Genomic DNA, 14,740 nt, shown 5'->3' on the forward strand with positions numbered 1-14,740 from the left:
AGGGAAAATAAATATATGGAAGATCACTTAGTGTGTTGGGCTGATATCAACTTGCCAAGATATGCAAAACTAAACAGTGTGTCAGTGTGTATTTCAATAGAAAACTATTAGGATACATATTGGTGCTTATCAAATTCTGGGTCCAAAAACAACATGTAACGCTATTACAATTAACCATGGGAGTAAACAGAGGAACTCAAAAAGTAATTTAATTCATTCACTGCCAGTGAAGTCAGTTTGCATACAGTCATCCTAAAAAAAATCTCTGTTGATCATTCAGTAAAGTTCAGTAAAGTTACATAAAAAAGTTACATCAAAATGTAGCTCTATTCCTGCCCAAAAATGGAAAGAAAAAATATATAAGGACAATGCTTGTTTTAAATAATGCATACATATGCAAACATATTGAAAAATGTGGGATGCTATGTACTTTATAATGGGCATATTGAAAGCAAAGAAAAAAACATTTCAAAATGGAAAACGTCTGACTCAAATCCCAGTTGAAGTGTAAAAATACTAGACTTCTTAGTTTCAGTATGACTCAGTGTGACAGTTTGTGTCATTCAGGTCAATCTGGGTCAAAGATGAGGCTGTATATCCAGTAATTTGTATACATTTCTGCTTTATCACCGCGGGAAAACAATCCAACCACTGGGGAAGAGTTGGTTATTTAATGACCTTTCAACACACTCTATTTCAGACATAACGATGATCCTAGCTTGGTGTTTACGTGCCTCTAACACGGTCCACTGATCTCACGCTTATGCTCACCAGATGTGTCTTTCACCTACACACGCGTGTGGAAGAAAATGCACAGCCATGTGTTGCCGGAGAGTGAAGACAGTTTTGTGTCCTTATGACAGCATTCCCCCGACAATAACTTGAGATTGGAAAGAGGACAGCATCTCAGAGGGGCGGGAAAATAGCACATAGTGTAGATGAGATAATATGTCACTTAGCACAATATACTCCCCTAAGAGGTTGTTTATTTTGGTCTTAAAAACAATGTCGGAGGCTTGGTGGAGTGACTGGTGAGAGTGTCTGCCTCACAGTTCTGAGGACTGGGACTTAGAATGGTTGTTTATGGACTTTGGAGAATGGTTCTTTGTTTCTGTGTGCCCTGCGATTAGCTGGCAACCGGTTCAGGGTGCACAGCTGGGATAGATTGCATCGCTCCCGCGACCCTTGTGAGGATCAGAGGCTCAGAAAACGGATAAATCGATAAACGGACGATGTACAGCATTACCAATTTAAAGTGAATAAATTACAGTAAACGTATTGGATTAAACATTTCAATACTGTATCTTCAAAGCAACATTTGACGTTACCCCTTGTTGTTAAATTTAAACCTCAATGTGATGAGATATTAAGTGAAAACAGAGACACCGTGAGAAAGAAATGAAAAACAAAGACAAAAGGAGGGCGGTAAGACAGCTGGCAATTCCAAGATGTGATGAAGGTTTCTGTAAGCAAAGATGACGTTCTGGATTCACTTAGGTGGGAGCATAGTAACACATAGAGTGATTACGTTGCTATGTAACAGCTCACAGAAGACTTCCATTATTTTTACTGCGCAAGCCTATGAAGGCCTGGAGCGAGAAATATTCTTACTTGCTACAACATTAGGTACAATATCTGTACAATTATCTTAAAGGCAGGAGCAGTATCAGAAACCCTCACTAAGATAATAATGCTCAGTTTTGGTGCTGATTTACACAGATAAATGCAAAGTCAAAGTAGTTAAGTTCAGTTAAGTTTAATTTGCAATATTATTCCACAAATCAGTAGTCAATACAAAATTTTACATATGAATCAAACAAAGACTAAAAGGTGTAGATTGAAATCAAGGCTTTTACTATTGATCCTTTTACCAAAAAATTGAGTCAAAACAGTGGAAATGAAAATTTAAGAGAATGAAAGAAGAACTAAAAGAGAAGATATTCCTGAAACTGGCATGGTCTTGTTTTTAGCAACATTTAAATCCATACATATATATGTTCATCTCCACTCACAAATCCACATCTATGTCCACCGAGGTTTATTTTTATATAGAGTACATACATGCAGTATGCAGATATTTATACTTACTTTTACATACATAAATATACAGTGCTATATTGCAAGTTCTCCCACTTAGAAATCATGAAGGGGCTGAAATTTTCATCGTGGGTCCATGTCCACAGTGAGAGATAATCTAAAAAGAAAAATCCAGAAATCATAATGTATGATTTTTTTAATGATTTATTTGTGTGATACAGCTGCAAATAAGTATTTGAACACCTGAGAAAAACAATGTGAATATTTGGTACAGTAGCCTTTGTTTGCAATTACAGACATCAACCATTTCCTGTAGTTGTTCACCAGGTTTGTACACACAGCAGGATGTATTTTGACCGACTCCTTCACACAGATCTTCTCTAGATCAAACAGGTTTCTGGGTTGTCGATGAGAGACACAGAGTTTCAGCTCCCTCCAAAGATTTTCTATTGGGTTTAGGTCTGGAGACTGGCTAGGCCAGAACCTTGATATGCTTCTTACAGAGCCACTCCTTGGTTTTCCTGGCTGTGTGCTTCAGATCATTGTCATGTTGAAAGACCCAGCCACGACCCATCTTCAATGCTCTGATTGAGGGAAAGAGGTAGTTCCATAAAATCTCACAATACATGGCCGTGGTTATCCTCTCATTAATACAGTCCAGTCGTCATGTCCCATGTGCAGAAAAACTTCCCCAAAGCATGATGCTACCACCCCCATGCTTCACAGTAGGGATGGTGTTTTTGGGATGGAACTCATCATTCATCTTCCTCCACACACGGTTAGTGGAATTATGACCAAAAAGTTCAATTTTTGTCTCATATGACCACAAAACTTTTTCCCATGACTCCTGTGTATCATCCTAATGGTCATTGGCAAATTTAAGACTGGCCTTGACCTGTGCTGGTTTAAGCAGGAGAACCTTCCGTGCCATACATGAATTCAAACCATGACGTCTTAGTGGATAACCAACAGTCACCTTGGAAACGGTGGTGCCAGCTCTTTTCAGGTCGTTGACCAAGTCCTGTCGTGTGGTCCTGGGCTGATTCCTCACCTTTCTAGGATCATTGAGACCCCACGAAGTGATATCTTTCATGGGGCTCCACTCTGATTGAGATTGACCGTCATGTTTGGCTTCTTCCATTTTCTAATGTTTGCTCCAACTGTGGACCTTTTTTTCACCAAGCTGCTTGGCAATTTCTTCGTAGTCTTTTCCAGCCATGTGGAATTGCAAATACTGTACCTGATGTCTTGCCAGATCGCAGATCTCTTGTGAATAGCCCTATTCAGATCACCCTGCAGATTTATTATTGGATTTATATCTGGGCTCTAAACAAAATATATCCATCCATCCATCCATTCTCTACACTGCTTATCCTCACTATGGTCACACCTATGCTGGAGTCTATCCCAGCAAACTGCAGGCATGAGGTGACTCACACCCAAAAATCATCGCAAATTTCATTCATTTATTCATGGCGATGCCATTAATACAAGCAACTTTTCTCGTCTGAACAATTGTTCTTAACTATTATGATGATTAACCTATTCCTTTAGTACACAGATGAGCTTTGTTGTATCTGTAGACTAAAAACATCCGATGTGTATTGCTGCTTTTTTTTAGCAACACCCATAATACGTGTTGCGACCAATCAACCAAATGCACCAGCTTCAGCCACCCACACCTGTCCACATACCTGTATCCCATCTGTCGACACACAACTTCAGCATCGTGATCAGTCCATCCGTCATCACACACCGTCCCCCACTGACCAGACAAGTAGATCTCCACCCGACCTTCTCTTGGGCTTTCTCCTCCCACGAGCCTCACTGGGACACCTGGATAACACATAAATGTACACACACACACACACACACACACACACACGCACACATACACAAAGGGACATTAAAGTAACTGCTGTTGCAGGGATCCACAATTGCGTCCCGGAGTCACAAACACACACCCCCAATGACCTGCTGTAACTCTACTTGTAATGACCCCACCATCAGAGCCGCCGCCTAAAGATTTGGATGAGGTTACACAAAAATATAATTTACACTGACTATACTCAGACACTGTCTTGGCAGTGATTTAGTCCCTATTTAGTTAGTACCCTATGCTTTTGAAAAGCCACAAGTCGAGAAGAAAAAGTAAAGCATGCATAAAGGGATGTGCGCTCATGTTTCCAACAAAGGAAACAGCCACAGTACCTGTCTGCTTACCTGAAGATCATCACGTTGCGCTATATGTGCGTTTGTATCTGTTTTTCAAAACATTTATTCTCACTATTTTAGTGTTGAACCCACACTCTTGTTGTTTTTCTTCAAACTATTTATTCAGAGCATCAATCAAAGCAGTCATAGGTCTACATTTAAAGATTGTATGCCTTTTCTCGGAACATATGTCAAGCTATAAATACACTAAAACACACACACAAAGACATTGAAGTAACTTTCGCTGTCGTTACACAAAACTTACGTTTTAGATTTCTTGTGTTTAGGAAAATATTTTTCATGTAAAGAGAATTTGTTCTACCTTGCGAACAGTTTCAGCTGACACCTTAAACTTCATCAGAGCCAAGCCACACTAATCCTTGTTGAAAGAACACTTTCTTGTTTGTTTTTGTAGCCCATTTCTTCTCTTTTTGTAGCCCATTTATTCCTATTTCAATGAATTCAGTTGCAATCAGGTACTTTAAAAGATAAAAAGCAATAGTTTGTTTTGCCCAATATTATCTTTTATATGTAATGAAATCAAGTAAGTATAATTTAAGTATCTTGGTCAATGAAAGCCATCAAAACAGAAAGACAGATTCTACATGTTTCACGATGTTTAATAATTGGTTCCAGTGGTGCTCGTTGTCATTCTACAATCACTTTTATTTTACTTGCAGTACAGGTATTTGAAAAAAAACTGTAACCAACATGTTCATACAAGACTGAAGATATGGAATGTTGGGTGGTGTGTTGGCCTGTTAAGTACTGGTGTACATTTATAAATCAGAGTTCCAGACAATTGTAACTATGTGTATAAATACTAATAAAGTAACAATAACAACTACAAAATATTTTAGTGGAAGAACTATATCAAGATGTCCACAGGTATGTTTAAATAGTAAAAGGGTATCAGAAAAATCGGGTTCATTGAGAGCAAACTATAAAGCTGTTTTTGCCAATCATAAGGCCAAAGAAAGTTATTTTTCAACATTTCTACAGAATAACGGTGAAGCGAGGAAAAGGGAAATCATACATGCGGAGTCATACTGTATATATCACACTAACAACCAAATCAGTTAGAGCATAAACCAAAATAAACAAAACCAGTTAGAATACGAACAAAATATTTAATTATCCATCGATATACTTTCTATATTGCTTATCCTCATTTGGGTCACAGATATATTTGAGTCTGTTGATTGTAGGGGAGAGGTGGGGTACAACCTGGACCGCGGTTGCCAATGGACAATATATAATCAATGGTGTAAAATATTACATCCACTCTAGAGACCATCTTCAGTACTATCATGAAACCTTTAAATGCCAACTCCTTCCCTTTCAGTGAGCAACATTCTACCAGTTTGAGCAATAAAAAGGATCAGTGGATTTTTCTGTTAATGAGCACAAGTAACTACAATTTGAGATCGTAATGTTTCACAATTTTCAACAGTAAATATGAAAATTCATGGTTAACAATACATAAATGTACTTTAGCTTTAAAAATAGAGGAGACTTTAGGTTAAAGAGCAGCTTCATATTGCTGTATTAACCATCACTGAAACTGGGCAGTAGTTTTTAAATAATGAAATTAATACCGTTATTGAAAATGCTTGATTTCAGTGATTGCTGCCAAGGGTTGTACAACCTGTTATTAAATTCAGGGGCAATTACTTGCTACTGGTCTATAAATCACTAAATGGTTTAAGTACTGAATACATGAATGAAATGCTTATGGAATACAAACCCAGTAGAGCTCTGAGATTGACAGACTCAGGTCAAACAGTTTAGCACTGAGTCCAAAGCAAACATGGTGAAGCAGCATTTAGCTATTATGGTGCACACAAATGGAATAGGTTGCCAACAGAGGTGAGGTCAGCCCCAGGTGTCAAGGTTTTTAAATCCAGGTTGAAAATCACTTTTCTTTCTCATGCTTTTTAGAGTATTTCCACTTCTAATGATATTTCTTGCACTGTACACTGTTTTTACTTATACATTTATTTTATTTATTTTTAAATATATATATTTTATTGTCATTTTTAGTTTTTTCCCATTTTAAATGTTTTATTTCTTTGTATTCACGTCATTTTAATCATGTGAATCACATTGAGTTACCTTGGGTATGATATGTGCTATATAAGTAAATTTGCTTTGCTTTGCTTTGCTTTACATTTTCACAGAGGGTCAGAAAGGTTTGGATTTTTTGTGCCTTAATAAATTGAATTGTCATTTGAAAACTGCATTTTGTATTTCATTGGGTTCTCTATGAATGATATTAAAATTGGTTTGATGATTAGAAACCTCCGTGTTTGATAGATATGTAAAAAAAAAATCATTAAGGGGCGAATACTTTTTCACCACACACGACATATCATTTGTGTCTGGGCTGTTTCTATGTGGTTTTGTGGGGGAGGTCTGTGTGTGTCTTTTTGTTAGTGCAAATGTTGATACCGTGTTTCACACAGTGTGTGTTAAACCTGATTGTTGCTCCACAGTGTCACAGTAAGGGATAGGCTACAAGCATGTCTTTGTCCTTGTACTGTGTCATCTGTTGTGGGTGTTTTTTTCTCTATTTGGATTGTTGCTTCTTGTGCTTACACAAGACTCTTTTAATTCAAGTGTTTCCTTGTTTTTGGATCTCAAAGAACCTGCTCTCATCACGTCAACAAAATCCAATGCCATGACATACTTGACATGTAACCACAAAAACTCGAGTTTTGGAAAATTTTTGATCCGGCTGCAGCAAGCTAAATTGAAAAATTAATTCTCTGGGACCAGTTCACAGTAATTGACAGCCAGGGGGAGCACCAAGGTGTAGCAAAGAGGCAAGCTGTAAGGTAGCTAGCAAATTAAAATGTGTACATGGCACATGCACCGGGCATATCAACAACAAAAAAAAAAATCATCGTAATTGATCAAATTTATCCATTTTCCACAGAAGTTATCAGTAGTAGTCATGACTTGGACTTGATGTCCATATCCATTTGGTTCCATTCCATCAGTGACTTCACAACTTGAGAGTCCAGTCATGAATTCAATGACTTTCGACACCAGCACTTCCTGCTCCTTTCATGGAGGAGGCAGTACCAATCCATGCAACAGGCATTCCAACAATTTTCTTTGTCCTTGTACTGTGTCATCTGTTGTGGGTTTTTTTCTCTATTTGGATTGTTGCTTCTTGTGCTTACACAAGACTCTTTTAATTCAAGTGTTTCCTTGTTTTTGGATCTCAAAGAACCTGCTCTCATCACGTCAACAAAATCCAATGCTATGACATACTTGACATGTAACCACAAAAACTCGAATTTTGGACATTTTTTTTATCCGGCTGCAGCAAGCTAAATTGAAAAACTCATTCTCTGGGACCAGTTCACGGTCATTGACAGCCAGGAGCAGCACCATGATGTACCCAAGAGGCAAACTGTGAGGTAGCTAGCAAATTAAAATGTGTATATGGCACATGCACCGGGCATATAAACAAAAAAAAAAATCATCATAATTGATAACATTTATCCATTTTCCACAGTAGTTATCAGTAGTAGTCATGACTTGGACTTATGTCCATATCCATTTGGTTCCATTCCATCAGTGACTTCATAACTTGAGAGTCCAGTCATGAATTCAATAACTTTCGACACCAGCACTTCCTGCTCCTTTCATGGAGGCGGCAGTACCAATCAATGCAACAGGCATTCCAACAGTTTTTTCCATCAGCGAATCTACCATTCCACTGTTACGTGCTGCCAGTTTTCTGCCTTGAGTTGTTGTCAAACCCTGCTGGGTCAATTAGTATTAATTCTATATATAACAGACTATCGCACAACTCGTCTCTTTAAACTGTATACACTCCAAAAACCTTAACACCCTTTGTACAATTGTCACTCCACTGGACTGTTGGTCTAATCGGCTAGCTAACTGCTCTAAATTCTAGAATACGTTGCATCCTTGCACAACTTTGTACAACTGTGAGTTCTTATAAGGGAAAAAAATGGCTGTCTATTGTCCTTTGTTCTTGTTAGTTCGTTTATTCTGTTCTTCGTACTGAACATGTATGTCACACTAGGGCAGCACCAACTACCAGAGACAAATTCCTTGTTGGTTGTTACAAACTTGGCCAATAACGTTGATTCGGATTCTTATTTGACACTATGTTAGAGGACTTGAAATTCGACTTGTAGAACAATGACTTGACACTTGAATTTGAAGCCACTACCTTGAAAAGACTTGGGACTTTGATCGAAGCACTGAGAAAGCATTAATTATCACGTCCCATCGGAATGAGCGTAGGACCCAAATGCAGGACTCGGAAGATGCAAGGTAGTTCAAGGAGACACGTTTATTATATGCAGAGGTAGGGGATCGAGCAGGCATTCCGGTGCAGCAGCGGTAGTTGGGACGTCGGGTGAAGAGAGCAGGTGAGCGGGCAGGCAGGTGTCGGTACACAGGAGAACAATCAAAGCAGGCAGAAGTAACGAAGGAGTCAGGCTTACAAGGTTGGTCGGAGAACGGACGAAGGTCGGTACACACAGGTACAATCAGGGATACCGGAGCACACGAACGGGACATGAAGATCAACGAAATGGCGCCGGCAAGTTGTCATCGCGGTCATATAAATCCACAGCATAATCAGGCTGCCTGAGGCGCAGGTGTGCACCTCCCAATCAGCGCACCTGCGCGGGCACCCGCACAGCTCGTGCTGGAGCGGCAGGATCATGACAGTACCCCCCCCCCCCCCAAATGAAAAAACAGACAATAATTAACACAGGCAGGGGTGGGCGGAAGGAAGTCCGGCGGAGGGCACGCCCCCCCGAAACCCAGTCTGGTGGCCATCCAGGCCACCAAACACAAGGCGTCTGGGTGGACAGGTCAGGAGGACGACCCGGATGCCAAGCACCTGGGTCCCCAAGGGGCAATTCGGGCGGACGACCTCTGTGAGGAACCAAACGACGAAGCAGGAACCAGGCAGAGGCAGGCAACTGGTTCGGACGAGAACCTCCCACACCGTGGTTGCGAGACGACCAGGGACTGGTCGCCACCAAGGCTTGGTCAGGTGGCAGCCGTGGATTGGTCACCAACGAGGCCAGGTCCTGAAGCGGCTGGGCGCCCTCAGGAGCGGAGAGGATGATGGAGCGCAGGACCAGAGCCATGACCCCCACCATCCCGAAGTCTCTCAAGCTCCAGGGTGGCTCCACAGAACTCCCCAGCTCCTCCTGGACAGGAACGTGAGAAGGCGGTGACACTATCGCCACCTCCTGGACAGCAACGTGAGAAGGCGGCGACACCATCGCCACCTCCTGGACAGCAACGTGAGAAGGCGGCGACACCATCGCCACCTCCTGGACAGCAACGTGAGAAGGCGGCGACACCATCGCCACCTCCTGGAGAGCAACGTGAGAAGGGGGCGCCACCATCACCACCTCCTGGACAGCAACGTGAGGCGGCTGGGGAACTGTCGCCACCTCCTCCTGGAGAGGAACGTGAGAAGGCAGCGTCATTGTCACTGTCGCCACCTCCTGGACAGGAACGTGAGAAGGCAGCGTCAGTGTCACCATCGCCACCTCCTGGACGGGAACGTGAGAAGGCAGCGTCAATGTCACTGTCGCCACCACCTGGACGGGAACGTATGGGCGTGCCGGTCGCCGACAGAGCAGGAACGGGGAGCGACCGTGGGCCGGTCACCGACAGAGCAGGAACGGGGAGCGACCGCGGGCCGGTCGCCGACAAAGCAGGAAAGGGGAGCCACCGCGGGCCGGTCGCCGACAGAGCAGGAACGGGGAGCGACCGCGGGCCGGTCGCCGACGAAGCAGGAGTGTGGAGCGTCCACGGGCCGGTCGCCACTGGTACTCCAGAGCACGGACGAGAAGCGGCTGTGGAGACGTCGCCACCTCCTGGACAGCAACGTGAGGCGACATCGGGTCGGTCCCCACTGCCACATGAGCTTGCAGGGCATCCGTTGAAACAGCAACGTGGGCGTGGCGCGGTGGCGAATCCGTTTTCAGGGCAACATGAACGAGAGTCGGCAGAGAGTCAGTCGAAACTGACACGTGGGCGTGTCTCGGGAGCGGGTCAGTTCCGACTGCCGCGTTAACTCTGCTCGGAACAGCCAAAACCTCGACGTGGGAATGGCGAAGAAGCGGGTCAGTTTCCACAGCTGCGTGCGCTTGGCGAGGTGGTGAGTCCGTTCCCACTGCGAGAAGGCGGCGCCACCATCGCCACCTCCTGGACAGCAACGTGAGGCGGCTGGGGAACTGTCGCCACCTCCTCCTGGACAGGAACGTGAGAAGGCAGCGTCAGTGTCACCGTCGCCACCTCCCGGACAGGAACGTGAGAAGGCAGCGTCAGTGTCACCGTCGCCACCTCCTGGACGGGAACGTATGGGCGTGCCCGTCGCCGACAGAGCAGGAACGGGGAGCGACCGCAGGCCGGTCGCCGACAGAGCAGGAACGGGGAGCGACGGCGGGCGGGTCGCCGACAGAGCAGGAACGGGGCGCGAGCGCGGGCCGGTCGCCGACAGAGCAGGAGTGTGGAGCGTTCACGGGCAGGTCGCCACTGGTACTCCAGAGCACGGACGAGAAGCGGCTGTGGAGACGTCGCCACCTCCTGGACAGCAACGTGAGGCGACATCGGGTCGGTCCCCACTGCCACATGAGCTTGCAGTGCATCCATTGAAACAGCAACATGGGCGTGGCGCGGTGGCGAATCCGTTTTCAGGGCAACGTGAACGAGAGTCGGCAGTGAGTCAGTCGAAACTGACACGTGGGCGTGTCTCGGGAGCGGGTCAGTTTCGACTGCCGCGTTAACTCTGCTCGGAACAGCCAAAACCTCGACGTGGGAATGGCGAAGAGGCGGGTCAGTTTCCACAGCTGCGTGCGCTTGGCGAGGTGGCGAGTCCGTTCCCACTGCGAGAAGGCGGCGCCACCATCGCCACCTCCTGGACAGCAACGTGAGGCGGCTGCGGAACTGTCGCCACCTCCTCTTGGACAGGAACGTGAGAAGGCAGCGTCAGTGTCACCGTCGCCACCTCCTGGACGGGAACGTATGGGCGTGCCCGTCGCCGACAGAGCAGGAACGGGGAGCGACCGCGGGCCGGTCGCCGACAGAGCAGGAACGGGGAGCGACCGCGGGCCGGTCGCCGACAGAGCAGGAACGGGGAGCGACCGCGGGCCGGTCGCCAACAGAGCAGGAACGGGGAGCGACCGCGGGCCGGTCGCCGACGAAGCAGGAGTGTGGAGCGTCGGCGGGCCGGTCACCACTGGTACTCCAGAGCACGGACGAGAAGCGGCTGTGGAGACGTCGCCACCTCCTGGACAGCAACGTGAGGCGGCATCGGGTGGGTCCCCACTGCCACGTGAGCTTGCAGTGCATCCGTTGAAACAGCAACGTGGGCGTGGCGCGGTGGCGAATCCGTTTCCAGGGCAACATGAACGAGAGTCGGCAGAGAGTCAGTCGAAACTGACACGTGGGCATGTCTTGGGAGCGGGTCAGTTCCGACTGCCGCGTTAACTCTGCTCGGAACAGCCAAAACCTCGACGTGGGAATGGCGAGGAGGCGGGTCAGTTTCCACAGCTGCGTGCGCTTGGCGAGGTGGCGAATCCGTTCCCACTGCGACGTGCACTTGGCGAGGAGGCGGGTCGGTTTCCACAGCAACGTGAACGAGAGTAGGCAGAGAGTCAGTTGAAACTGACACGTGGGCGTGTCTCGGGAGCGGGTCAGTTCCAACTGCCACGTGAACCTGCGTCAGCAGCGAGTCCGTCGTCCGTCGTTCGACAATCCTTGCCGGACCTGGGCCGTGAGAGCCGCCAATTCCGCGCTCTGCCGCTCTATCTCCGCCCGCATTTCGCGGCGGAACGCCTCGTGATTTGGAGACTCCTCCTCCCTCTGGGCTGGAAGCTTCGCCACCAGCTGTGGGTTTGCCGGTTTCGCCGTTGCCGGCGAGGAGTGGGAGGACGATGTCTTAGTTGCCGCGCAGCAGGAGGCATCGGGGAGCACCCGGACGGGGCGTCTCCTCTGGCCGCCACGCAGAGGTCCCGGGTAGATGGCCAAGCGGGTTCCCTCATACGGATTGGTGTACTTAAACCTACCGGGCGAAGACGTTTGGGTGCTGGAAACGCGGGGAGGTGAAACAAACTGACTGGGATGAAAGATCGGACGAGCAGATTCATAATCAGAGTAATCGGAGTCGTACTCCGGCAGCCAGTCATACAAATCACGGTCCTCCTCATCCTCCGAAAAGTCAGAGTCCAGAAGATTATGAGGAGCCGGACGGGTCGTGTTCGGGACGTATTCATACCTCGCTGGCGGAGCGTAAGACAGTGAAGCAGAGGACATCAGGGAGCCTACCCGGACCGAACAGGCTTGGTCCTCCGGCAGACGGTCTACCTTGCGTCGGTCCCGGCAACGCCGGGTCTTTCCTGCTGGGTCCTGTATTGGCCAGTTCGTTCTGTCACGTCCCATCGGATCGGGGGTAGGACCCAAATGCAGGAACTCGGAAGACGCAAGGTAGTTCAAGAAGAGACACGTTTATTATATACAGAGGTAGGGGATCGAGCAGGCAGTCCGGTGCAGCAGTGGTAGTTGGGACGTCGGGCAAGCAGGAGTCGGCACACGGGAGAACAATCAAAGCAGGCAGAAGTATCGAAGGAGTCAGGCTTACAAGGTTGGTCGGAGAACGGACGAAGATTGGTACACACAGGTTCAATCAGAGATACCGGACCACACGAACGGGACATGAAGATCAACGAACTGGCGCCGGCCAGTTGTCATCGCGGTCATATAAATCCACAGCATAATCAGGCTGCCTGAGGCGCAGGTGTGCACCTCCCAATCAGCGCACATGCGCGGTCACCCGCACAGCTCGTGCTGGAGCAGCAGGATCATGACATAAATTGCAGTTTCTCTTTCAGGAGCTATATCTGTTACTTATTCTTTTACTACAGGAAAATATGAAAAGTTACCACTTAAAGCTGCGGATCTTAGTGACTCAAGTAGGTCAATGTGTACTACCCTATTATTTATATGATTAGTAAACATTTTCTTTGGAAAGTTAACATCCTGATGGGCACGATCTTCTATGGGAATCGAGCAAGCGCTCATTCTTTCAAACACTACCAAAATCTTCCATGGAAAAAACAAAAACAAACAAACAAAAAAATAGTACAACATAAATCAGCAATAATTGTAAGACTTCATTAGAGTATACATCCCAAGAACCAATCTTAACATACATAGAAACAACAATTACCATAACAACTAGGATGTTAATTATTCAAAAATAATGTGGATGTGGAAATTGCGCTGCTTGATGTCACGTATCCTTGTTTTCATCAGCATTAGCATAACCTCTGTAGCGATCACACAAATTGTTATAACTGGAGGGCAGCCCTGCACCGTCTGGAATTCCCGTACATTAGTTTAGTTTAGTCAGTGTAGTGTTCATAAGAATCAGTCTTGCATATTTTTTTCCTCTGTTTCTTTAACAAATTGGGCAGCATAGTTGTAGCGTCTGCCTCACAATTCTGATGACCGGGCTTCAAATCCCCACCTGTGTAGAGTTTGCATGTTCTTCCGTGCCTGCATGGGTTTTCTCTGGGCATTCTGGTTTCCTCCCACATCCCCAAAACATACATTAATTGGAGACTCTACATTGCCCATCAATGTAAATGTGTGTGTGAATGATTGTTTGTTCCTATGTGCCCTGCGATTGCCTGGCATCTATTTCAGTGTCTACCCAGCCTCCTGGCCAGAGATAGCTGGGATGGGCTCCAACACTCCCGCAACTGTTACGAAGATAAGCGGCTCAGAAATGGATGGATGGATGGATGGATGGATGGATGGATGGATGGATGATGGATGGATGGATGGATGGATGGATGGATGGATGGATGGATGGATGGATGGATGGATGGATGTTAAAATGCCTGGAAAGGACTTGAAATTTAAGTTTGATAACTTGTGACTTGACTGGGGACTTGCATGTTTCTACTCGAGACTTGGCTATATTAATTGGGACTTGACACAAGACTTGAGGTCAAAGACTTGAGACTTGTAAATTGCAAAGCAATTACTTGGTCCCACCTCTGTTATTTGCCATATTCAGGTCCACAAGTTGACAGCTGTCACAAATAGTGTGGTAAACCTGGGCTCTCCAGCTCTCAATCACATGAGTGTAAATGTCCTTCGCCATAACTATCCGTTCTTACTAAATCTTTCCATCTCATATTTTTTGTGACCTTTATTATTCTTCGCTGACTGCCCTAGTGACATCATGCAATCCATGTAGCATATGTTGAGTCATCAGGACCAAAGTGTATACCCACTTGCCATTTTTAGTTCCTTGTCAAATAAACGGCATTGATGGTGGTAGTGGAAAGTTAATTTTTCTTTGCCACTGTTTTAAGAGCACTGGAGAAGGCCTTTGTCTTCTTTCTTATAACATTCATGCACTAACATGATGTCAGTGTGAAGCTCTCTGACAAGATAAGAAAACAAG

General features: G+C 45.9%; 1 protein-coding gene across 4 annotated transcripts in view; it reads right to left on the bottom strand.

Annotated features, from left to right (window-relative positions):
• Positions 1–14,740, bottom strand: part of prss12 (serine protease 12) — a 43,468-nt gene that overhangs the window by 18,677 nt on the left and 10,051 nt on the right. For all 4 annotated transcript variants that reach the window (XR_009796529.1, XM_061830840.1, XM_061830841.1 and 1 more), the window contains exon 8: positions 3,732–3,873. Coding sequence is in view for 3 of the 4 variants with exons in the window: in XM_061830840.1 (XP_061686824.1) it covers positions 3,732–3,873 (142 nt within the window). In the remaining variant the exon portion in view is untranslated. The remainder of the gene's footprint in view (positions 1–3,731; positions 3,874–14,740) is intronic.

This window comes from Syngnathoides biaculeatus, chromosome 9, assembly GCF_019802595.1.
Source record: "Syngnathoides biaculeatus isolate LvHL_M chromosome 9, ASM1980259v1, whole genome shotgun sequence".
In the NCBI taxonomy this organism is placed as follows: Eukaryota; Metazoa; Chordata; class Actinopteri; order Syngnathiformes; family Syngnathidae; genus Syngnathoides; species Syngnathoides biaculeatus.